The sequence below is a fragment of the Lissotriton vulgaris genome, chromosome 3_1 (assembly GCF_964263255.1).
Source record: "Lissotriton vulgaris chromosome 3_1, aLisVul1.2, whole genome shotgun sequence".
Taxonomy (NCBI): Eukaryota; Metazoa; Chordata; class Amphibia; order Caudata; family Salamandridae; genus Lissotriton; species Lissotriton vulgaris.
In genome coordinates this window covers 1,231,168,134-1,231,194,452 of record NC_141689.1, presented here as the reverse complement: position 1 = coordinate 1,231,194,452, position 26,319 = coordinate 1,231,168,134, and the positions used below count along the sequence as shown (strand labels likewise).

At 45.6% G+C, this 26,319-nt stretch overlaps 1 protein-coding gene across 2 annotated transcripts in view; it reads left to right on the top strand.

The window, feature by feature from the left end:
* Positions 1 to 26,319, top strand: part of PRKG2 (protein kinase cGMP-dependent 2) — an 898,053-nt gene that overhangs the window by 335,886 nt on the left and 535,848 nt on the right. For both annotated transcript variants that reach the window (XM_086963161.1, XM_086963160.1), the window contains exon 4: positions 2,444 to 2,549. In XM_086963161.1, coding sequence (XP_086819287.1) covers positions 2,444 to 2,549 — 106 coding nt within the window. The remainder of the gene's footprint in view (positions 1 to 2,443; positions 2,550 to 26,319) is intronic.

The following is a 26,319-nucleotide window of genomic DNA, read 5'->3' as shown; positions in this document are numbered from 1 at the left end:
GGCGATTCCAAGATGTTCTCTAATAACTATAGCCAGTGGTTCTAAGCCTATGAGGAACAGGAGAGGGGAGAGAGGGCATCACTGCCTGGTTCCCCTGTCTAAGTATGTTGTGTCATTTAGGAATCCATTGCAGTTTACTTGTGCTGATGGACTATTGAATAGGCAGAGGAGCCATCTGTCAATTGTTTTAACCGATTACTGGTAGCCTCTTCATGATGCCCTAACATTTTGTACAGTCAAAATAAAACGAATACTGATATTGATCTATCAATATTTGAATAATGCTATTGGATTTAGGGGTTATTTAGAGTTTTGCGACCAGACTACTCTGCCCACAAATGTGGCAGAGTACCTTGTCTGCCAAACTGACAGTCCCTCTGCTCTATTTAGAATGATTGCAAAAAACACAGTTGATGGACAGAATGTAGAACAATGTCATACATTCACCCCAGTACAAGGATCTGGGCCTAAATCCATCGTTTTTTTGCACTCCACACCACTCTGGGTTAGACACTGGGTGGCTCTCCACACCACTGGAGTCAAGCTATCCTGGCTGATGAAGGCTGATAGCCAGAAACCGGTCCTTGGATGCTTGACTCCGGTCTGGGAAAGACATGGCTTGGTAGTTCAGACTGGACTGTTCCCATGGGGCACAGGGTCAGAGCTGATTTGCATATAGCCAGTGTCTAACCCAGGGTGGTGTGGAGTGCAAAAAAACGATGGATTTAGGCCCAGATCCTTGTACTGGGGTGAATGTATGACATTGTTCTACATTCTGTCCATCAACTGTGTTTCTTGCTATTTAGAATGAAGCAGACCGTCATATTTTTGCTGTTTGTGCCCTCTTACACTGATGGCACAAAGGACTTAAAGCTGTCAGTCTAACTGCTCTATTAAGGGAGCATATTCTGATGTACCTTTGTTTACAGTACGGGACTTCTTGGAATAGTCTGATCAGAAAATAAATAAAATGACCACCACACCCTGGGAGAAATCGCTTATTGTGTCTTTGCCATTATGGTTGTGTTTTTCAAAAACTCACACTTTAGGAGTTTGTTTTTACAACAAACAATTTGCTGAACATTCACATGAAACAGGACAGCCGTTTAGTGAAGTTACAGTGTCTTCAGAGGCTCCACTGTGGCGGCAGCTCCTCTGAAGCCAAAGAGATTTGTCTGGCAGTCAGTGGACCCTAAATATGGCTTGCTGTAGGTTTCCAAGAGTACATACCTACGCTGTTCTTGCATAATGGTGTACAGCCCACAAGTCTTTAAATAACCACTGTAGTCTTTAAAATGGAAATATTATGACTACATTAGTATGCCAATTAGAGAGAGACACACTATAAGAAACCTAATGTGTTGGAAGGAGCTCCACTTCTGGCCACTGTATCTCAAATGCAACTACAGAACATATCGTCCAAACTTGGTACACTGTAGAAAACATTGTTAATGTAGTTAATCTTCGTAGGTTGCAAGGAGTCTGCTCACCTGCCTTCATGAGGTGGAAGGATCATACTGGAAAGCAACAGTAGAATGACGAAATGTGTGTTTTTATTTAGATAATACAATTTTAAGGGGCAACAGTTCACGTTACTCATATCCTCCTAAACTTCACACCAAGAATGATCAATTTTGGGGGTATTAGTAACTCTGCGGGTGAGCAGGGCTAACAGGATTTACAGGTGGGACTCAGGGGGTTCCCCGAATAATGAGTAATTACTGGAAAAATCCGTAATTCCAATTCTGTTTCACAGTGCTTAATTTGACCCGGTTGTTGCAGGTGGGGCCCATCAGCACTCATGTTTGGAGACTGGTCCTTATTTTTCCTCAGCAGATTTTCACCATGAGCAACAGAGAGAAAAACACAAGAGGGGAGAGAAAGATGGAAAAACAGTGACAAAGAGAAACCAGGGATGAAAAAGTACCTGCAAAATTAAGATAAAGGGTCAGGGAGTGTCCGGTGGTGGATAAAGGCCACAGGAGGATTAATTAAGGTATTTGGCCTGCCGCTATTTATAGCGCCAGCCGCTAGCCTCTGAGCAGTACTTTGGGCCTGAGCCCTTATTGTTTTACAAATTAAGCACATCTGATTCCCCATGTAACCTTTCATTTCCCTCCCTGATTTTAGCAGGCAATACTTGTGAGTGAAATAAACGATTCTTGATGCTACTGTGGATCTTGTAACTACAATTTGGCTTGTAACTCTCATTGTAACTCTCATTTCCTGGCCCATCAGTACTCAAAAGCTTCTCTTAATGAGAGGGCGTGCATTTATGACAAAAATTATATTTGGCACCGCACAATTCAAGGGAGCTCACATCCCTATAAAAGTTCATAGGTTTAAATAAAATGTCACTCACTGCTGTCTGATGGGAAAATGTTTGTCTTATGATTTGTATTTTAATGTATTGTTTTCCATCACAATGTTCATCTTCCCAAAGCTGCCAGCAATGCCAAGACCTGGGCATTAGACAGAGAGGTGTTCCAGAACATCATGAGAAGAACAATGCAGACTAGACAAGAAGAGTACAGACAACTCCTGAGAAGGTAAACCATAAACATTCTTATTTATTAATTTTTACTTAGTCTTAGAAATATGTAACTTTCAAAAACCCATTAGCTTACCTTCCTACAATCCATTAATTTGTTTCTTGCACACCATTGATTCTTTCCTTGAACAATTTCTATTGTCATTTAAACTACAATTAAACTTTAGAGAGTGCTGATGCTTATTAAAGATTCTAATGAAAACTAAAATAGTTGGACATGGGTTGTGAGCCATTTGTTCCAGTCTGATCACTTGCCTTCAGCAAAGACTATGAAAGAGTACCAGTCAAGCTGTGGGCCTTTCTGGCTGCTACTTCTTACCAATAGTCTGCTGGTTTTAACGTGGTTTTATTCATTATTCAATTGGGATAATGGAGTTTGCAGGATAGTCTTCAAGGTGCACATGAGCAATTAATTTTTAATTGCATTTTCTAGAAAACACCTCAAACATGCTTGTTGTGTTATATTTAATATCGGTACCCTGATATAGATCCAGGGAACATCGTACACTTTACGTCCTCTCCCCGTCATTTCATATGAACGAGCCTTATAATGACATAACTCCAAATTAGGACAGAATGCCTTGTATGGAGACAATATAAGGACTGTAACCTTTTATGGACTAAACCTTTCACCTAGTTCCATGCTGAGGCTTGGTTTTTCTCATTCAATATTGCTAAGATGTCATCCTTAGCACATATGAATACTTTATGAGTTCACTCTCCAGGAGGTACACTTCACCTTTCCCATCGAAGCACAAGGTTCAATCCCCAGCGTCATCCTCATACTGAATAATGGGGATCATATGCACATAGACTGTATAAATACAGCACCTCTTGCTATCAGTAAGCAGGAGGGAACCAAGACTTCAAGGCCGACACACTGACCAGAGACGCTGCGGCTCCGGCATGCCATCGCTCCAGCTGATAGTGGTCTGACGATCCCTTGGCGGGTGTCCAGCTCAAGTCTAGGACGAAGTCCTGCACTCTCACTATTCGGGTATGGGGGTTCCACTAAATCCTTGTGGGATCCTTGGCTCTTAGACTTAGGCTCTTAGAATTAGGCACTCATGCTCATTTGCACCTACTCACATGCAAGGTACACTAAGGTACATCTAGGCAGGCATCTTAGGAGTACGCATTTTATTTTATAAATGTATTTCATATTCATGTATGTGTTCATAACTATTGCAAAATGGTAGAACAAAACTGTTTCTTTTCATTCACTGTACTGCTGGTTCTATATCTCTGCTACTGTGTTACAGTTGTAGCAGTGCACTTATTTTACATGAGAAGAACAACGGTACAATAAATTCTTATTGTAAACACGCTCTTCTGTTTCTTCTGTGTATCTCTCTGAGAGCAAAATAAGCAAGCACAATTGACTGAGTGAAAATAGTATAGTGTTTCCACGAGTCTGAGGTTCTTCTGTTTTGAGGTTGGCAAAAACTAATCTCTCTGATAACAGGAGATTCTAGTTGCATTGCGAGCTAGCTAATGCAAAAATATAAGCGGACATATTCGGTGGGGGTGTACAGAGTCAGTTTGCCACCAAGCCCACAGTATATGTTATCCGTAAACTGCGTAGTTCCTGTACAATCAGTGGGAACATTGCCCAACACCACCAAAAAGTAGTTCACAAATGTTTTCACAGAAATCTGCATACTTTTCAGGGTTTAACACCACAGACCCAGCCTCATTTTATTATAAGGTTGCACCAAAATTAGTACTGAAAATGATGTTAACAAACAATAAACGGATTTACTCTGCTTCCTTTTTGACCCAATTGTCTGAACAGGGTTTCAACCTATGGAAAGATGAAATTGACTCAAAATTTGGGGTTCAAAGAATTGGCAAGTCCAGGGTACAGATGCACTATTTCGAGCATGCCCCATTCCACAGCAGATTATCTTTTTAAATGATACTGTGCAACAGACATCCTGTCTTGGAATAGCCAAGATAAAGGAGCTGAACACTCTAAAGTTTCCTACACCAACACAGAGGTGGTAGAATTCGTCTTCAAAGGCAGGGGCAACAGTTGATGACGTACTGAAGGGCAATAGATCAGATCCAAATTGGAAGGAGTGGGTGGTTTGGCCCTTAGACACAAACACATGTCTTAAACGGTTCCTGCACATCACCAAGGGACTCAGTATGCATAGGCCAGATCCACGATATGTACAGAGAGAACATACAGGGGTAGTGACATCCTATAGTGTTGGGAAGTTGTGCCTAGAATGGCTAGAAACCTCAACACTTGCAGAAGTGAAACATCACTTATCTTTACTCTCACAAGACATGGATCTTATGGACTTTTTACTAGGACCTAGGAAACAACGTCAAAAACATTTCATATATGCAGACATTTATGCTGCCTATAATAAAATCTGGAAGATTTCCCAACAAGAAGCCGCAGAAGGAATACAGGAAATAGACCGTATAAACTAAGAAAAAGCTTTAGATGTGGAGGATAAGGGGTTAACAACGTTGACCTCCAGAGTATATTCATTGGGCAACATTGTGTCTTATGCTATCAACGTACTGCAACAGGATTTGGCACTATTACAACATGCTAATCTCAGTTACGTTCTATTATGTTATTTTGCTGGACGCTACAATCTTTGCGTGCATGCTTTGTGCCTTGGCGGTTTATAAACAGTACATTCTGTTTTCAGAATACAATCTAACTGATACACAGATAGAAATGGTACAAAGGGGAGCTAAATATACAATGCTGTAAATTGAAAAACTGGACAGGCTTCCATTCACAGTGGCTGAATTACCATCCACAGAGTGGCTAAGCCACAGCCAAATCACTCTCCCGGTCACAACCTTTTAATTTGTCATGTGCCATGTTATGTCATGTCAAAGGTTGTTGTATAGAGCAACTTATCATCGTAATGTCTCAAGGTGCTTGCAGCACAAAAACGGTTGACCACAAGTGAGGCTAGATACAGTGTGGTAGGACTACTTGGGAAAGAGCCAGGTTTTTAGGGTTTTACGGAATAGTGTGTGTTCAGTGATGGATAGGAGGTGGGGGGCAGTTTGTTCCAGAGCAAAGGGGCAAGATAGGAAAAAGAATGGTGACCGTATCTGGAGGTCCAGACACGCTGTTGGGTCAAGAATGATTTGTTGCTGGACCTTAAGGATCTTTTGAGGACATACCAATTAAGTTTTTTTTAGGTATTCGGGCCCGTTGTTGTACAAAGGGTTATGCGTTATGCATAAAGTGGCTTCTCTGACGAATGGGGAGCCAATGGAGCTTTTTCAGACAGGGTGCTGAGGCTGTTCTAGGAAGCAGGTCCAGGACTAATCTGGCCGCTGCATTCTGGAGGGTCTGCAGTTTTGCCAGCAGGTCCTCATTAAGTGCAGCGTACAGGGCATTGCCATAATCAAGATGGCTGACGATCAGGCCCTGTACCAAAGGTTTCCTGGTTTTTATAGGAAGCCACCTGAAGATCTTCCTGAGACTGCACATTATTCCATAGCAAGTCCCTGTCACTTTGGTGATGTGATTTTTCATGGACAAGGCACAGTCTATTGTTATTCCTAAGTTACGTACTGCAGATTTAGGGGAGGGACATACTCCCAGTTCCGATGGCCACCACTCTTGTGTCCAGCATTTCTCTGCTTTACCGAACAAAATAATTTCAGTTTTACTAGCGTTCAATTGGAGTTTGTTGTTCCTCATCCAACTGCTTATCTCAACCATGCAGGTTTTTAAAATGGGAACGGGTACCGATGTGATCTGTATCGCAAGTGATGAGCAGCTGGGTGTCATCGGCGTACAATACGGTTTCAAAGCCGTATGAGTTAATGATTTTCGCCAGTGGAGTTAAGTACAGATTAAATAGTAGAGGGCTTAAAATTGACCCCTGTGGTACCCCCACTGTTACAGGGCGACTACTGGAGACGAGAGTGTCGACTCGATCGGTGGTGAGGCGGTCAGTAAGATAGTTTTCAATCCAACCAAAGGCCCTTCCTCTGATACCTATCTCCCACAGACGATGTTTCAAAATGCTGTGGGAGATGGTATCAAATGCCGCGGATAGGTCCAGGAGGATGAGGATAGCTGATTCGGAAACCGGATTGGGAAGGATCCAGGACCCCGTGTGACTCTGTAAAAGCAGTAAGCCGTTTGTTTACTAGATGTTCCAACACTTTCCCAAAAAAGGGTAGCAAAGAAATAGGCCGGTAATGAGATGGTAGTGTAGGGTCATCAGAAGGTTTCTTTAGAATTGGCTTTAGTTGTGCGTGTTTCCATTTGGACTGTACAATGGCTTGCTCAAGTGAGGTGTTAAAAGTTGCAGTAAGGGAGTTAGCTAGCAGTGGCGTAATTTTAGTACAGCGGCGTGGAGGGAAAGGGTCCATAGGGGAGCCAGATTTTATTTTGCTTAGGCCCTCCAAAGTTTCAGTGACTGTTATCGGATCGAATTCAGTCAAACAAGGAAAGTCATTGCAATCAGCCAAGAGGAGAGATAACATCAGACTATTGTTTTGCTGAGAATGATCTAGATCCATATTAGGAAAGGAGGACTAGATTAATTTGATTTTATTGTCAAAGAACTCGGACATCGACTCTACCCAATTTTGAGAGGGGCTGAAAAGAGACAGTTCAGCACAGGGGGAAGTGAATTCTTTTAATATTTTATATAATTCTTTGCTAGAATTGGCCGAATTGTTTATACGCAAGGTTAGATATGTCTTCTTAGCTATTTTAATGTTTTTTACATAAAATGAATGCAGTAATTTATACTTAGTTCTGTCCTCTTCCGTTTGTGTTTTTCGCCAGCTGCGTTCAGCTGCTCGACTGGCTTGCTTGTCTGTTTTTAGGGCGGTTGTGAACCACGGGGAGGCTACAGATTTCACTTTAACATTCGGTTTTGGAATAATCACGTCCAAAGTTTGTAAGATAAAGGTCTCCAAGTTAGTTACCATCTGTTCCAGTGGAATGGCCTGGTTTTTTAAGGGTTTGAAATGGGTAAGAAAGGCTTCAGGTGTCAGTTTACGCCAGGGTCGTATAAGCATTCTTTTTTTGCCTATTAATTTGATCGAAGACTGAATAGAAAGGCTAAACTTTAAAAGATAATGGTCAGTCCAAATCATAGGGAGAGGGGCTTCATTGCTCAGTTTTGGCGAACTGGTGAAAATTACATCTAAAGTATGACCCGCTCGGTGGGTCGGGCCGGGCCGATTACTCTTTGGATTAGACCAAGGCTGTCCATAGTTCTAATTAAATGACAGGTTTCGGGGTCGGAGGAGAGTTCGGCATGATAGTTAAAGTCCCCGAGCAGGATGAAATTTTCAGTTGCCAATGCATGGGAGACTATAACTTTTCCGTTTTGGGGCCAGGGGGTCTATAAACTAAGGACCCTCACCAATTTTCAGAACTGGACGTTTTAATATTCACGACCATGATTTCAGCAATAGAGCTGGAGAAAGACTCCAGTAGCTTAATCTCTATTGGGGCTTTAGCCGCAATTGCTATGCCTCCTCCTTTGCGCATTTCTCTGTCCATCCTGATTAGGAGGTGCTCTGGGGGAAAAGCTGATGCTATGTCTGATATCGCCTGGCTGTGAAGCCATGTTTCGGTAAAGAAACAGATGTTGGTTTTTCAGCTTCTAACAGACTCCATAGCTCTATTGTGTGTTTAGGTATAGACCACCTATTGAGGTATAGTGCGGTCATAGGCTTGGCTTTTTCTTTACTTTCCCTGGCCCGTGTAGCAACCGGCCTTGACATCGAGACCGGGTTAAGTCTATCCTTAGCAGTGGTTGCAAGAGGGCATTTTGGGGTCTCTATCCGGGAAGCCATGTATGGATATGTTAGGGGCTGTGTCGTCAGGGTAGTCGTTCCTGGATTAAGGGTTCTTAAGATATTCAAAGATTTCAATTCGCCGCTGGTATAACACAACATAGCTAAGACAGCTTACCTAGTTTGTGATCAAACATGGGCAGGGGTCTGGGAGACGGGCGATAATCGGGCGCGGACGGGCGCAGACTGGCTTGGCTTTGGCGTGCCACTGCGCGCTGAGGTTTGCTTTAAGTGGGGTGGGAGGCGGGTCAGTTGTAGTGACGCTGGCCAATCCGAGCGTAGATTGGCTTCTGCTGGTTCCCTATTGCCTTGAACAAAGGCAGGCAGGCAAATATGAAAAATTGGGTAAAGAATACATTAAGTCATCCTGGCATTTACCATATAGATTTTGATGCAGGAGTGGGGCTCAAGAAGTGTTTCTTAGTGGTACTAACTGCAAGATCGCTTTAAGCAGTTCTCTCATGTGCTAAGATATCGTTTTGCACGGGGCCTGAATTGGCTCAGTTTCGAATCTGTCTTGTCACATGAAAGGAGCTCCAGCTGCCGTGATCACGCCAGTGTTCGAGTTACTTTCGAATGGGAGTTACTTGATGCTGAACGATCAAGGTTTTAAAAAAAAAAAATTATTTATAAAATTTTCAGTTAAAGACAACAATAGTCAGAATTCATTCTTTGGCACGTAGTACAGAATACACAGTGGTAATGCATGACAACAATATGACAGTCAGGTATATCCCAATTTCATACAGTGAGATGACAAATTAGACAACATCTTCAGAAGAGGCAGCAAACAAGAATACATTAGGCAGTGGAGGAGTGAGCTAATACATATCCATTGAACGGGCCCCAAAAGTCTAGTGGTCTAGAGGCTTGTGGCAGTTCTTCCCCATAACATAACAATTGGTCACGGCTATAAGCAACATCTTTAAGCCATTGTGCCAGCTGGGGTGCAGGCCTACCATCCCAATTAATGGAGACTCTGCATCGCGCCAACAGTGGGCCCATGGCAACCAGCTTTCGATTAGTAGACTTATTCTTAAAAACATTTCCCAAGAGGCAGTCATATCACAGGGTACAGGCTCTTAAACCATTTCCCCCAGAGCTTCTGTAACTTTGTCCCAGAAGTGAGATACCCTAGGACAATTCCATGCCAGATGACAAAAATCAGCACTTTCAGCCCCACATCGTCTACCGCAGGGCGAGGCCCTAAGCCCATACTTATGAAGCTGCAAAGGTGTATAATACATTTGATGAAGATATTTATAATATATTCGTCTCAAATTACCATTATCCGCATATTGACCTGTTAATCTACAGCAGGACTCCCATTCATCCTCTGTGAACGGTTGAGGCAGCACATCATTCCATCTTCCTATAGACCCCAGTGCGATAGTCGTCTCATCAGCCTGCGAAGCATTGTATAGCCTGGTAATCAATTTAGTTCGAAGAGGTGAGGAATACAGTATCTGTAACGTTGTCAGATTGGGGGGCTCATCAGGAAATAATGCCATAATCTCAGCTCTCAAGCAACTGTATATAAACGTCGCCATTGCAGGCCTAGTATCCCCACCCAGAAATGTCTGTATGCTAAGAAACTTACCCACAGCGTAAATATCCCCCATAGTATCCCTCCCTCAAGCAATACCATGAGGGAGCCAGGTTCCCCAGACACTGATATCCCATCAAGATGCAGAAGCGGCATGGATGGTGCATATAGTGGCAGTCTTACAGCACGTTTCCCAAGCTTCCTCCAAGCCTGCGCTGTGCATTGCACTGTATCTATTTCGCTTTTCTCAAAGACAGATGTGCTATTAACAATCATTGCTTGCAAGAGTATCGGCCGCACTGCCCCAGCTTCAACCGCAACAAGCAACGTGAAGGGAGGCGCACTCTGCCAATAAAAAGCGTACTGCGCTTGTGCACATAAATAATACAGATGCATGTCAGGCGCCTTAAAGCCTCCTCTCTCATAGGGGCGTGTCAGGACATCCCAGCTAACGTGCAGCTTTTTTCCCCCCAAACCAGAGTAATCAATAATCCGTGAAGTGTGATAAAAAAATGAGACTTCAGCACTATGGTTATAGTAGCGAAGTAGTATAAAAATTTCGCAGGACTACCATTTTAAGCAAGGCTACCCCTTATGAAAAAGTCAGGGGCAGGCTGATTCAACGAGCGACCTGCTGTTCAAGCCGGGTAATCGCAGTGCCATAGTTTTTGCTGAGGACACATTGTGGATCTCTCTGTACCCACACAACCAAATATTTAACAGGATCTTCACTCCACACTAAAGGGAACTCTAGCTCAAAGTGCTGTATGGACGTCGTCAAAGAGAACACCACTGATTTATGCCATTCAAATCTTAGGTATTCCCTGATAAGCTGATCTAGGTGCACTGCTCGTTCCCACACGTACAAAACCATATCATCAGCGTACATGGACACCGCGAATGGTCTTTGATGAAAGCGCAACGCCTCCTTGGCATGCCGCTGACGTAATATACAAGCCAAAGGCTCCAGCACTACAGCAAAAAGTAAAGAGACAGCAGACATCCCAGTCGTGTCCCACGCCTAATTGGGAAGGGTTCAGACTTCCTACCATTCACCCTCACCCTAGCCACAGATTATACAGCATCTTGATCCAATTAGTGTAAATATAGGGGACCCCCATATGATGTAGTACTGCTATCATATACCCCCAGGAGATGGAATCAAAAGCCTTTGCGGCATCTAAAAGGACCGCCGCTTCTGGCAGGGTGGGTTCTAGAAGATGCCAAACAGCAAATAGCGTAGGCAAGTTGTGGGCCGTGGAGTGTGCCAGAACAAAACCTCACTGGTCCGGCAATACCATGACGGGCAACAACAACTGCAACCTCGTGGCCAGAACCTTTGCAATTATTTTGACATCTGTATTCATTAAGGACAATGGACGATAGGAATCACATTTGTCAGAGTCCTTTTCTAGCTTCAATAAGGCTACAATCAAAGCTTCCCGAAGTGTGCCTGGTAACATCTGTAGTTCATAGGCATCCTAAAACTTGGCATGCAGTTGCGGTACCACTAATTCCGCGTACTCCTTATGGAACTCTGCGGGGAGTCCATCCGTGCCCGTAGCTTTTCCATTTGGTAATGCCCTAATTGCATCTTGGATCTCTCCCATCGTGATAGGATGCATTAAAAAGTCCTGCTGTCCCTTGGAAAGCCACACCAAGGCTACGTCCTCAAGATATTGAGCTATCTCCTCTTCCCCCGCTGTCTGCCTGGCTTGATACATGTCTGTATAATATTGTACAAAAGTTGTAAGGATACCCGCAGTATCGCAAGGCCTATCGTCCCCATCCACAATAGATTGTATCACTCTGTTTTTTTCCCAGGGTCCCATATTCTTTTCTGCTAGAGCCCTGCCTGGCCGTCCGCCCTCGCCATAATACCTAGCCGTCCAATGGCGCAACATGTGCATAACCTCTGAGTCTGCTAAGTCATTGTACTCAGTAACTTTCGACCTGATTGACACCAGAATCTGTGCATCCAATGTTGCGTCATATTGACGTTCAAGAGCTATCTGTCAAGATCTACGTGGCGCGGGTGAGCGCTGAACTCTACCTCAGTACAGAAGACAGATCACAGCCCGGAAGGCTCAGGAACTACAAGATCCGGCATGCCAAGCGTGTGCGTCACGCACCCGGAAATGAGTACTTAAGGCGCATGGGCCGAAGGGACATGGTCGAATATTTTGATTCCCGATCGGCTGTCCGTTGTGTCCCGCTTGTTCTGTGTTCACGGGAACAAGGAGCTGTGTCTAGTTCGACGTTGGAGTAAGTATCGCAGTTTGGAACTACGGTAAAGTTTCCCGGAAACGAGCGGCTGCTCGTTTCACTTTGCATCAGTGGAGTCTTGGTCGAGCGTTGGTTTCTACGCTCCCGAGACGGACAGGAACAGAGACGCCCACCAAAGGAGGTGGTTGCTGCGTCTCTGTTTTGGGTTGTTCGGTTATTTACTGAACCATTCGGTAGAGCACCTGGTCTGGTGTTCCCGAGGCCTTGAGGATTACAGAGGACTCCTCAGCGTGCTCCCCCATCAGTCGTTTTCGAACAGCATTTTCGCCCGTTTCTCTGCACAGTGTCCTCTGTTGGCCGGACACTGGGACCGGTGTCCATGCAGAGGACGGTTGGATCCCGGCTCTAATAACTAGTAGCCAACGGCTGATGGGTAACGTATGAGAGACCTTGGGTTGCGAGACTTGTATCGCTCTTTCTATTTTGTTTTCCTTATTCTGTTTGTGTACTTGTGATTATTAAACAAGAACATAGAAGTACAATTGTTTCTGTGGTTTGTTCTTGCCATTGTCCTCGATCCCGAGAAGTGGGGGATTACACTATCAGGTCCTGCTCTAAGCGCTTCACAGCTCCCCGTATCGACTTTAATGCTCCTGCCTGTAATCCTATACACACCCCCTGAACTGTAACTTTGAACGCTTCCCATAGCATGCCCAAGCTATCAATGGAGCCAATGTTTTCTTCAAAAAATTAAGCAATAGCTTCGCGCACCCCCTCCCGGAACACCTGATCTTGCAATGCCGAGGTCTGTAGCCTCCACTGAAACTGGGGCGGCATGTAAGTAGGTATAAGCATTTGAATCAGGCTTGGGGAATGATCAAATAGCGTTCTAGTTATTAGTGAACTCACCGTATCTGTAACTAACCAATAGTTCAGCCCGACCAAGCATGTTGTGCATAAGAATGACACGTACCCTCCCTCTGCTTTGGATGCCTCAGCCTCCAAACATCTATAAGAGACAGCGTTTGCATACCATTCTTAACCGCTTGTGAAGCTTCTTTGATTACAGGGGCCGCATTAGATTGACGATCCATTTTGAGATCTAAAACCACATTAAGATTCCCCCACAGACAATGGGAGCTAGGGACAAACGGTAGACCCTATTCCAAACCGCCTCATAGAAACCAGGGTCATCAACAATAGGACCGGATAGGTTAAGCAGAGTCAGTGACTTGCCACATAGCTTCCCCTGCAAAGTGAGATACCTGCCATTATCGTCTACTTCCACATGAGTCGCCTGGAAGGGGCAACCTTTCTTTATTAAAATCATGACACCTCTTGCATAGGATGAATAGCTGGAAGCCCACTTAACCTCAGTCCATTTTGTGGCCACATTCTCATCTGTTTGCTTGGTCAAATGAGTCTCCTGCAGAAAACGCCACTTCTACATTATGCCGATCCAGGTAGGCAAGCACCTTCCTTGTTTTCTTTCGGCAATTAAGGCCCCTAACATTCCATGTTATCCTTGTAAGCTTGCCTACCTCAGCCATCATCTACCTTTGTCTTAACTATCATATCACATTGTGTTGATGCATGCAATCTGTATAACACATTCTGCCTGGCATTTTGTATTCTGAATTGCATAGCAATGCATAGAAACAAACTCCCATTCAACCCCCCCACCCACTCAGGCATCCCAATTATGCCCCGCAGCCCCATCAGAAAAAACACAATGAAACAAAGCTCCCCGCCCACCATAAGCAGCAAACCTGCTCATACCCTAGGAACAAAGCAGAACTGCTTGGGGAGTTCCCTTTTGGAGACCGTTAGTAGCCCAAGTGCCCCCACGTTGGTATGCAGGGGGGTCAGGGCCATAAGTATAGCCCCCTTCAGCCTATCAAGCTGTAATATACTGTATCAAAACTATAGCATACTCAAAAGACTCTACAGCATTCATTGGTCGTCCACAGTCAACTGCAGTGTGTCTATGTGCCTGCCAGTCCTACAATCCATAGCATGTATAACATCAGCTAAGCATATGTCAAATGTAACATTGCAATATCAATAAAAAAACCTGTGTATCAAGGAACAAAGGACATTATTCATAACGTAGCACTGGTTCAACTAGTAGAAAGAAAGGACAAGACAGAAATTAGGACCAATCTTTATTTTGACTTACGATCCCAAAACCATGAGTGCAGATCCTAGCCACTTGGTTACGGCAAGATGTAGGCCCACTCCCTGCTATACATCTACAACATTGAACAACAGAGGAGTTTCATATATCAAAGCAGCTGCCTCTTGTTTTTCAAAGTGCAGCTCATCCAAGCTGCTGATGCAGTCCACAAGGCCCCTGTGGCCCCATTAATCCTCATGGTCCGTCTCCCCACCCTCTGCCATCGACGAGGCTTTACACTCAATTTGTTTGACGAAGTGCATAGCTTCTTTTGAAGTCGTGAAGATTCTTGGTTTGCTGCCATGCTGTTTCTTGAGCCGGGCCGGATAGAGCATCGCATATTGGATTTCAAGTGTCTGCAGCTTCTTTTTAACCAGTTTAAATTTCCGCCTGGCTTGTTGGACCGCTGATGTGAAATCCGGAAAGAGTTGTATCTCCGTGCCCTGATATTTCGTAGTGCCCATTTCCCTCGCCATCCGGAGCGCCACATCCCATTCTCTATAATTGAGGAGCTTAGCTATGATCGGGCAGGCAGGAGCCCCTGGGATCGGGCGTGGCGCAAGGGACCGATGTGCCCGCTCCACCACCAGCATGGTGGAGTGCTTTCCGCACCAAACAGCGTCTTTAACATGTCCTCCGCATACAGCTCCCTTTTCATGATATTTGTGGACTCTGGAACACCAATAATGCGCAAATTATTGCGCCTAGATCTGGCCTCCAAGTCTTCGTTCTTGTCATTTATCACCTCAATGAGCTTCTCCATCTGCACGCACAACTTTGTGATTACCTCCACTCTGTCCTCCGAGTTAGATATTCGTTGCTCGGCCTCAGTGAGGCGCGCCGCATGTTTGTCGAGTTTGGTCGCCATATTGTCCATACGCAAATTGAGTGTATCAATTTTACCATTGAGTGTCTGCAAGCTTTGCTGCATTGCCAGCATCGTCCGCTCAAGTTTGCTGGTTTCAGCGGCCTCCACATCAGTCTCAGTGTCCGACATGACCTGTAGGGCAGCTTTTTTGAGGCGCTTTGATTCAAATGTCAGCTTGGGCTGTACCTGCTTATCAGACTTACCCATTTGTGCAATGTGATATGATATAGGTGGCAGGAAAGGGCCAGTGGCAGCGCCAGCACACCAGGGCCGAACCCCTGTCAAGCCACACAGCGTTGAGATATACTTGCAGAATACAGCATCACTATCTGCAGTGGGAAACGAGGAAACAAAACTGCCCCACCAGCCAAGGCTATCCAAGGGGCTGCAAGCACTACCAATTAATGTAGTAGCAATTTCATGTGCAGTTCGGCCTCATAATCGGCAACCAGGCTTATAGCATACACCTTTGAAGGTTCACTCTACAATGTGGCTGTCCCTGGAGTCAAAATGGCGCCCACTGCAACAGTTGTGTATAATGCAGAGCAAACAATGCACAAACAATGGCCAGCACTGCCTTCAAGCTTTAGATTGGTAGGATAGTGTCCTCCGCACAGCAGGCATTCAGGGAAGAATGCAAAGTGCCGTCCCCTGTACCCAGCGCCGCTCCCGAGATCAAGGCACAAAATGGCGCCCCCCCACCTCAGCACGAACTAGCGGCGCCACCAGTCTCGTCGTCCTCGCTATGCTCGTCCACCGTTCCCCACCAGCCGGGCAGGCGCTCTCAAAGCAAGAGAAGCAAGTCCTGCAAGCAGGGCCGTCACAAGTTATCATGAGCCGCGCGGCAGCCCAGCACCCAGCGCCGGCCGCAGCCGCAGGGAATGCCAGCACCGGGGCCGCTCCACCATGCACTCACCCGCTGTATCGCGGGCTGCTACAGAGGCACCGAGGCAGTCTTCTTCCTCGCGGCTCGAGGTCGTCCACACAGCCGGCTCACGCGCTCTCCTCAGCACCCCACACCTCAGACCAGTGGAAAGCGCTCCGCTGTCCGCCAGAAAACAGCGCTACCCGCTGGATCACTGATGCGGACTCGAGCCTCATGACTCCATTTTGGATTGTCTCAGAGGCCCAGGCTCGATCCTCGCAAGGTCAGTAGCAGCGCGTAGGGTGCTCCAATTACAAAAAGAGACACATCAAACAATCGCCCTCATTTAGGGATGGCTCATCCACCGTGGCAGACTGCAGGATGCATCCGTAGAAGGCAGGATAATGTAAGGATTATTTGCCCCGACCAGCAGAGCTGCACTAATGTGCGGCAATCTTGCTCCGGGCTCTCTAGTGCCCCACCCTAAACAATCAAGGTTGTTGTGGGATGCTCCCGGGCATTGCATATCTGGTCACCGTGAACACCAGGGTTACTTGCTGTATGCAGCTATTGTTTCCTCCAACAAATATAGTCAGGGAGGCTGAATGTTTCTTCTAATGAAAGCCAAACTTTTACAGAAAACCATGCCATTGACCTCTGTACGAGAAACCTTAGAACTTCAAGTTGCGAGGACCTCGACAGAGAAACAGGCGCTAATCCGTACAAACTGCCCCCGACATTTTGCAGAAATGGTGGGTCGTATCATAAATATGTCGGATACGATAAGTGTTGTACACCTATTTAAAACCATAGGATCAGGATTCCTTACCTGTTTTCCGATGCCTGTTTTGCGGAGGAGAATGCAAGTTGGATGTCTCTCTGACACCTCTAACGGAGAAACGAGCGGACTTAGACTCTAGACTGGAACCACTGCGGTCCCATACTCGACTCCGTCCTCAGCGTACTCCCATCTTAAAGCATACATTCCTCGAGGATCTGCAGGTGCCCTTGACCGAGTGGATTTCAGCTCCATCCTTGGCACTGAGGTAACGAATACAGCAACAGCTGCCTCACTGTTGGGAGCACTGACGAGTTTCATCTATGCACACTTGACGTGCTATGCGAGGTACTACAGTGTTAGTCCCCGACGACAGCAGGCAATGACAATGTTATGTCTCCCAGCCAGGACATATAATTTGAATCTGGCTCACTTTGTGCTCGGAACAAATTCTTTTTTTTCCCCTTCTTTTTACTCAAAAGAACTTTTTCAAATTGACACTTTCTATACCAAAGCATTGCCTCCTAAGTACACTATGCTTGTAGTAGTTCAACTTGTGTGATAGAACTCATTTAGAACTATGATCTGCGGAACTTTACTACATATGTCATACTTTCACAAGGAACATTTTTCCTCATTTTTAAACTGTTTTTAATGAAATGTTAACGTTTTTGGAAACATTTTTAAATGACTGCTTGATAATTTTATGCACTGATACTAAAATGTGTATCTCAAATGTGTATTATCATTGTTAAGTATAAGGTGGAGTGGGTGTTATATTTCATATCGGTACCCTGATATAGGTCCAGGGAACATCATACACTTTTCCTACATCATCTCCCAGTCATTTCATATGAACAAGCCTTATAAGGACATAACTCCAAATAAGGACAGAATGCCTTGTATGGACATAACGCCTTATAAGGACTGTAGCCTTTTATGGACTAAACCTTTCACCTAGTTCCATGCAGAGAGTGGGTTTTTCCCAATCGATATTCCTAAGACGTCATACTTAGCACACATGAATAATTTATGAGTATACTCTCCAGGAGGTACACTTCACCTCTTCCATCGAAGCACAAGGTTTAATCCCCAACGTCATCCTCATGCTGAACAATGGGGAACATACGCACATAGACTGTATAAATACAGCACCTCTTGCTATCAGTAAGCAGGAGGAAACCGAGACTTCAAGGCTGACACACTGACCAGAGAAGCTGCAGCTCCGGCATGCCATTGCTCCAGCTGACAGTGGTCTGACGATCCCTTGGCGGGTGTCCAGCTCAAGTCCAGCACGAAGTCCCACACTCTCACTATTCAGGTATGGGGGTTCAACTAAATCCTAGTGGGATTCTTGGCTCTTAGACGTAGGCTCTTAGGCTTAGGCTCCTTTGCACCTATTCACATGCTAGGTACACTTAGGTACATCTAGACAGGTATCTTAGGAGTACTCACGTTATTTTATAAATGCATTTCATATTCATGTATGTATTCATGACTATTGCAAAATGATAGAACAATACTATTTTATTTTTATTCACTAAACTGCTTGTTTTATATCTCTGCTACTGTGTTACAGTTGTAGCAGAGCACTTATTTTACAACGGTACAATAAATTCTTATTGTAAACACGCTCGACTGTTTCTTCTGTGTATCTCTCTGAGACCAAAACAAGCTAGCACGAGTGACTGAGTGAAAATAGTATATTATTTCCACGTGTCTGAGGTTCTTATGTTCTGAGGTTGCCATAAACTGATCTCTCTGATAACAGGAGATTCAAGCGGCACTGCGAGCTAGCTAATGGGAAAGCATAGGCTGACATATTTGGTGGGGGTGTACAGAGTCAGTTTGCCACCAAGCCCCCAGTATATGTTATCTGTAAACAGGATAGGTCCTGCATGAAAGGGTTCTATTGGAACTACACTACAGTTGCATCTGCAGATGTGCCCCAGTTTCGAATCTGTGAGTGCAGTAGACGATGGCTGATGTAAATATGAATGTTCAGGGCATTTGATTGAGTACTTTTTATTAATTGGTTGCTTGAGTTTTGGAAACAACTTGAGGAGCCAAATAACAAAATAGTACATTTTCCAATTTCAGACACCATCAGAAATGGACAAATATTTGCCCCACTGGCGGCTCCTCCACTAAGTCGGAGATCGTCGCCCCACTGCTTTTCAGCAGTGTAAATAAAGGAAAAATAACATTATAATAATTCAAAGTTATTATAATTTCATTTTTTCCTGCTGCTGCAGCTTTGCGGGTGGGGCTGCTCTATTCACAGAGCAGGGGGAGGAGTGGTGAGCAATCTGTAAGTGTACATAAATGTTTGGCCGATGGTCTTGGGCCAGCCAAACAGTCATGCACACTTCGCTTGTTCTCCACTCAGGCTGTATTACAGCCTGAGTGGAGAACACGCCCATGCTCCCAGTCCCTGTCTGAGTGCTGAACCACGAAGCTCAGGCCAATTACAACACTGCATTGCAGCGTTGTGATTGGCTTACGGGAGCATGGGTTCTTCCTGTTCCGGCCGGACTCAGAGAGATGAAGGAGTAGGGACGGTGCGAGGAGGTAAGGTTATTTTTATTTTTATTTACCCCCTCCCCCCACCCTCTGCCCCGCCACCCCTGATCCATGCAAGCTGCCATCACAAGCTTTTACATGTGGGCTGGCTAAAACAACTCACTGAATACGGTGGTTATATAACATTTACAGTTACATTTCACCTCTTTCTCACACATGCACATGGATATGACTGGTGGGTCCAGAAATGAATTTTGACCATCTAAATTTAAGGATGCCATAGACATGATGTTTTTAATAAGGCTTGCTGGCTCCAGATTCTGGCTCATAGTAAGACTTGACAGCATTTTCAGAAGAATGCTCACTAAGGTTCTACCCATTCTGCTAAATGAAAGTAGACCCATAGGCCACAATTACCAGTTGAGCACAGTGGAATTCCGAGGTGTGTTAAAAATAAAACACAATATGTTGGTAAGCTTAAAGTCCAACTAGTATTTAATGTGATATAGCAAGCAACACATTTATTTATTTTATTTATTTTAAAAGTTTTATATAGCGCTGGCTAAACCCGGAAGTATCAGAGCGCTTTACAAGAGGAGGTACTATAGATTTCAAAACATAGCTACATAGTTACAACATTTCAGGTAAATGATAACTGGAGAAACAAGAGTTACAACGGCATGGCTCGGGTAAGGGGAAACAAAGCAGACACGGAGGGAGGTTCGGGGAAGAGAGTAGAAGAGGAGGGAAAAGAGTGAAAAAGGAAAGAGGAGAGGTGGGAAACACAAATGAGCGACGAGAAAAGATACTGCATCTGATGAACGGATGGATAGGTGACGGCCAAAGGGGAAACCACATCCAAACTCCTCAGTAGCTGCGAAGGGCAACTCCACTGGTCATCGGCCAAAGGTTAGCTTGGGCGCCGAAGTACATCAGAGGGTTAAAGTAACAGCCTAGAGGAGAACATCAACAGGTTTTCAGAGAGCACCTATCAAGGAGTGAGGTACTGGATTCCCAGCTATAAAGGGAACCATTTCTAACAACCTCCGCTATGTGGGAATCCCTTAAAACTGTGGACTCTCTCAGAGGGGAATCTGAGACTCCAGGGCAGGAAAGCTGGATCCCTCCCCAACAAGGGTAGAGGAGTACTTTGGCAAGGGGCACATTCAAAGGAGGCCAATTAAGGCCTATACCGCTATGTGTGAATCCCTTAACACTGTGGACTCTCTCAGAGGGGAATCTGAGACTCCAGGGCAGGAAAGCTGGATCCCTCCCCAACAAGGGGAAAGGAGGGCTTTGGCAAGTGGGTACAATAATGGAGGCCATTTAGTAACTGTAGGGCGGAGGGGTAGGACCTATCGAGCAGAAAGGGGGAAATGAGAGTAGGGACGCTGGTACCGACGCCTACTGTCCAAGGGCAGCTAACGAAGAGGAGGTGGTAAAAAGCCAAGAAAATAGTATGTGTAGTCTCCTGAACAGAATGTAGCTAAATTAAAATCAGATATCTACAAGATCTAAAATGGGAAGTCAGGCAGTAAAAAGCAAGTTAAAAGGGTGAAAGAGCGTAGGCAGAATAAGGAGATCACAGAAGCATTGGAGACAAATTATTGCAGAGGTCAAGGAAGGTACAGGCAATCTCAACAGGAACGGTCACCGAGGGTGCTGGAAAGACTCAGGGAGACAGCTAGGGTATTGGTAAGAAACAAAAATTAAACAGATTATACAAAGGAAAGAAGCAGTGTTGTACAATATGCATCATAATATTAAACATGAGGATAATCGGGGGGATTGGACACAACATAAGAAGAATGTGGGAGCATATATGGCTTAACATAAGAGGAGTGGGGGGAGTATAGGTAACAGCAATATTCATTCTGTGATGCATAGTTCAGTGGAGAGGGAAGACGATCAAAACGTAGTCCCGGTGGGGCCAGAGGTTCGGTCCAGGTCACAAGATGGGGTAGCGGGACAAGACTGACCATCAGAGATGGTCACAAAATGGTGGGGTGTAAGAGGTCGAAGCCAACGTCCAAAGAACTCGATTCTTACCTCTGCCTGGCACCTCAGAGTAGTCCCAGTTGTCTTGCGGGAGGCAAGCCGGGCGGGATGGCAGTGTGAAAAGCAGCAGGGGGAGCATCAATCTAGTTTCTTTGGCGTTCATCAAAAAGAGACAGATCCAGGAGGCAATGGCAAAGCTGCAATGGAATCCATCGAGGGGCTGCGAGGAGGAAGTCAGGATGGGCGATGAGTGGGGAGCAAGGCTCATCACTGCAAAATCGAGGTGTTTCACCCCAGCAGCACTGCCAATGCCTAAGCGCTGTGGAAATGTTCAACGCCGGAGGCGTGCAAATGGGGAAAACACCGGCACCTGGGACCTCACTCTGTGGAAATGGTGGTGCGACGGAGCACATCCCCATCCAAGTGTGAGCTCGAGTCACCCGGATCAGTGAGGCATGAGCTCTCCCTGAGGATCTTTACAGTGGAATCCTCAGGGAAATAGACTGCAAGTCGGATGTGTTTCCCCCACAGGAACAGTGAGCCCTGGAGGCTGAGGCCGTTCGATTATAGCACTTGAAGGAGGCAACTATGATAGCAACTCTTCGTGCCTCTGTCTAAACCCTCTCTCCCTCAGCCATCAGTTTAAAGATGGCTGCTGCAAAATACACAGATCCACTCTAAAATGCCAGAGTGGAGTAAGGACTAGCACCAGTGTGGAGAGGCATAATTATTGATACGTCTAGGCTGTTGGTGGGGGGGGCAGCATAGTGAGAGAATGGCCTTCAGTTACTTTCCAGTGGGATACAGCCCACCATCTTAGGCTCAGGAATAGTCAGGCATGGGGAAGATGGGCAGTGAACTCCCGCTTGAGAGCTTGCAGGGCAATGCACCCCGGTGTCCCACTGCTGCCTCATCCTTACTGGTCATGTGGAAGTCATTAAACGTTTGTCTCCTGGCAGCGATCATGTTTTCTGCCTCGCTCCTCCGACATCCCGCACCTCGGGGAGTAGCATGCACATCGCGGGCACAGGTGGCAGTATCTCAAAGCGGATCAGATCGGCCCTAGAGCCTAAAGACGTGGGTGGTGCTCTCGCTTCAGAGCTCCAACCAGTGCGGAGGCTGTCATTTTCTTCATTGGGGCAGACCAGAATGGGCGAATCGGACCCTAGGGTCCACAGCATCGCTGGAGCGGGAGAATGTGGCTGTGCTCCTAACTTCTCCCCCGTACAAAGCAAAATATCACACAAAATTGTGATTTTCTCTAATCGAGGCTCTGGCTTCAAAATGGTCAGTGTCAGCGAAAGTCGTTAAAAACATTTTTTTTTTAAACGGAACCAGTATACATAATACACATCAGTGGAGAATAATCATGTGACAAAACTTGTTACTCTCAGTGAATGTGCAGGTAGTCGGATCTCCACCTCAATAAAGTGCAAAAAAGCCTTCAGGCTGAAGATATTCAATTCCACATTACTAGCCATATTATTCTCACTAAATCTTGCTTCTTTTTCCAGTTTTGAAACAAGGTTATCCTGTTAGGAAATGTGCAAATGAAACCCCCTAGCTCTATGGCTTCTTGGCCTACTGGAGCCAAGAAAGTTTACAATCATATTCAGTATCACAGGAAGCTTCAAGCTAATATGAAACAACATCCATATTTCATTAAATGGTTGATACATTCAGGATTACAAATGTGTTTACTAACATTGCACCACAAAGGAGAATCTGAACATGAGACAGACAGTATTTAGAAGTTTGTTTTCACAGCCCCCTTTTTTTCAGAGAGGAAAATAGTTCGGAGAATACAGTCTTACCTTTTCTTTATCATTCTCATTGTCGTCACATTCCTCGCCATCTTAAGAAGGAAAATATTTAGAAGCACCTTTAATTTTGCAAGTAAACTGTTTGATGTTCAAGATCAATCTAATAGCTATATGGAAGACAATTACAATCACAATAATATTAATAATGGACGCAAATATCTTCATACCCCAAGCTGAATAAAACGTCCACCAACCAAAGCCATATGCAGCTGAAACTCAAGTCAGATTCGCTTTGTATCTTTTGTAATGTCTTTACAATCTCCTTAATTATATCTATATGTTTGTGTATATTAATAAGAGTGTTGAGTAAATGAGTGAAACATCGAGTCCCTAAAATCTGCAGACTCCCACCTTTGGCTGCTAAGAGGTAATCTAAAGCCATTCCATTTTGAATCAGCATTTTACAAATTGCATCTAACTGTTCTGTTACTAAGGCCAAAGCCTTTACAGGGGAATTTGCTATCTCTTCCAAAATCTCTGCATTTCTTCTTACCTACAGCAACACTCATACATGAGTGTTAGAGTAGAGAAGAACTTGAAGATAGTTTAACAGCCGCCTACCCCTTTTTTAGGTCGAGGACCGAGAAGGCTGCGCTTGCGCAGTCTCCGGGAGGAGAATTAATGCTTCTTAGTAGGGCTGTAGAACCCGCCTCCCTGCCCAGTCTCTCCTCCATTGGCTGGCTTCCTAAACGGAGGCCAGCCATTGAAGGAGAGAGCCGTCACTCCGATTTAGCCCTGTCTTTTTCGGATTCGGGGGCGTATGTTTTGCTGTTCTTTAGACAGTGACGTCATCCGTCACTCAGAACAGCAAAACACGCCCCCGAATCCGAAAAATTCCGGAAGCTTGATGCTGCCATTTTGCTGCTGGTAAGGTTGAGGTAGGCTGCTCTCGCTCGCTTTCCTCGTTCCCGCCGTCTTTTTTCCGGCACCCTCCCGCTGTCGGTGTCGCGCCCGGTTCCCGCTGTCTTTTTTCACCCCCCCTCCCGCTGTCCGTGTCCCGCCCACACAGGATCTCAGCGTCGCAGCTGGTATCTACCTTCCCGCCCCCTCCCGCTGTCCGTGTCCCGCCCGGTTCCCGCCGTCTTTTTTCCCGCCCCCGCCCCCTCCCGCTGTCCGTGTCCCGCCCGCACAGGATCTCAGCGTCGCAGCTGGTATCTACCTTCCTGCCCCCTCCCGCTGTCCGTGTCCCGCCGTCTTTTTTCCCGCCCCCTCCCGCTGTCCGTGTCCCGCCCGCACAGGATCTCAGCGTCGCAGCTGGTATCTACCTTCCCGCCCCCTCCCGCTGTCCGTGTCCCGCCCGGTTCCCGCCGTCTTTTTTCCAGCCCCCTCCCGCTGTCCGTGTCCCGCCCGCACAGGATCTCAGTGTCGCAGCTGGTATCTACCCACTGTTTGGGAAACGCTGATCCAGGGATTCAGATGCGTGGTCTACAGTTCTGCAGTTAAATCCTCCAACAAGCGTATCTGCCTCTCAGAAGACTAACTGCTCTTCTCCAGCCCTGTTTGGCCCTGGAGCTATTCCTTTTTCCCTCAAGAGGGATGGGAGGGTGGGATCGCTGGCAACAGATGGTGAGGACAGAGTGGGTCAACCAGACTGTGCGTGCTTGTGGCATCCGCATGGTGGATGTGGAGGCGACACTGAACCCTTTGCAGCTGCAAATTCTTCCCATGTGGGAAATTGCATCAGACTGAACGCACGCCAGGCCAGGTTTCAAGATATTCTTTTCTATTCAAGAAGAACGGTACGGGACTGGATTTTAAATTACGGGCATTTCAAAAGAAATCACATGCTATCCGTGTGACGTAGAATTAGATGCGTCACCGAAAAAGCTAAAAAAAAAGGGACAAAATCTAGCCTTTTCAGTTTTTTTGCAGGTGCTCTCGCGCTTTAACAACGTTAAATAATCGGAGTACAAGCCTGTGCATGTAGCAAGTATTTCAAACATTTGAATGTACAGCAGGCAGAGTAAACTTTGTGCAGCAGCGTTTACTCCACTGATTAGTAAAAGAGAGGATGGGGGGCTCTCGTTCTGTATAATAATAGTTGTGTGGACGGATATCTTTTTACTCTTCTGTGTGTGTAGTAGTTCTATTGGAGGACACATCAGTACCCTCGCAATTTAGCGTGGGGTTGTGTGGCCGGATACATTCCTACCATTGTACTTTGGTGAGCAGTTGTGCCATTGTTGTAGTTGGGGAGTAGTTGTGTGAACGGATGCGTTCCCAATTTTGTATTTTAGCGAGCTCTTGTGTGCATTAACATTCTTGTACCATTGTATTGTGGTGAAAAGTTGTGTACACAGATCTGTTCCCACCGTTGTATTTTGGCGAGTTGTGCACATAGGCACTGCCGTCCCATTTACATTTTGGTGTGCACAGATGTGTTCCTACTGTTGTGTTTTTGCAAATAGTTGTATGCATTTGTAACTCTGTATTTGTGTGAACAGATGTGTTCCTACTAGGATGATGCACGGGGATGCCCCATCTCCAATCATGTCGAGGGGAATAAGACGGCCGAAGTAATTCACTGTGCGCTGGAAACTGAGTTTTGAAATGCCCTGGCATGGCCTTTAATCCGTAGATTTTGTATCCTGGTAAATGAGATTCTGGGAGTAGGATTTTCAATAAGCAAAGCAGCCGCATGGTGGAACTGACCTCGAAAGTAATCCCTGGAGGCTGGACGAGCAGGGCATCTTGGAAGGTAGTGGTGCATTACAGCCACCCAGAACCTGCACTGCACAATGCACACAGGAATGAACAATATTCCTGTAATTCATCCTAGTCACCGAGGCACTTGTGTGACAGGTGCTGTCTTTAGCCAATCTGTTCGTCGACCTCCGAAGCATGAACAGCTAAAAGTCCATCCACTGCATTCGCACTTGTGGTCGTTTACAGCCGATAGGTTAACACAGAGCGGTCTTGAACCTTGTGTGCTCGACTAACAGGACCTGAGGCTGAACGTACAGTGCAGGTTCTGTACGTATTATATGAATGTTGATTCTCAACTTCAGTTATGTTGCCACCGGTTCACTGATTGGCAAATGAGTTTATTCTCCAGTGTATAAAAAATGCGCTTTCAGCCTTTAATGCATTGCTTTACTTTTGTCGAAGCTGCGAGAGGGATTTTTCGAGGATCAAGGGAACGTCATACTCCAAA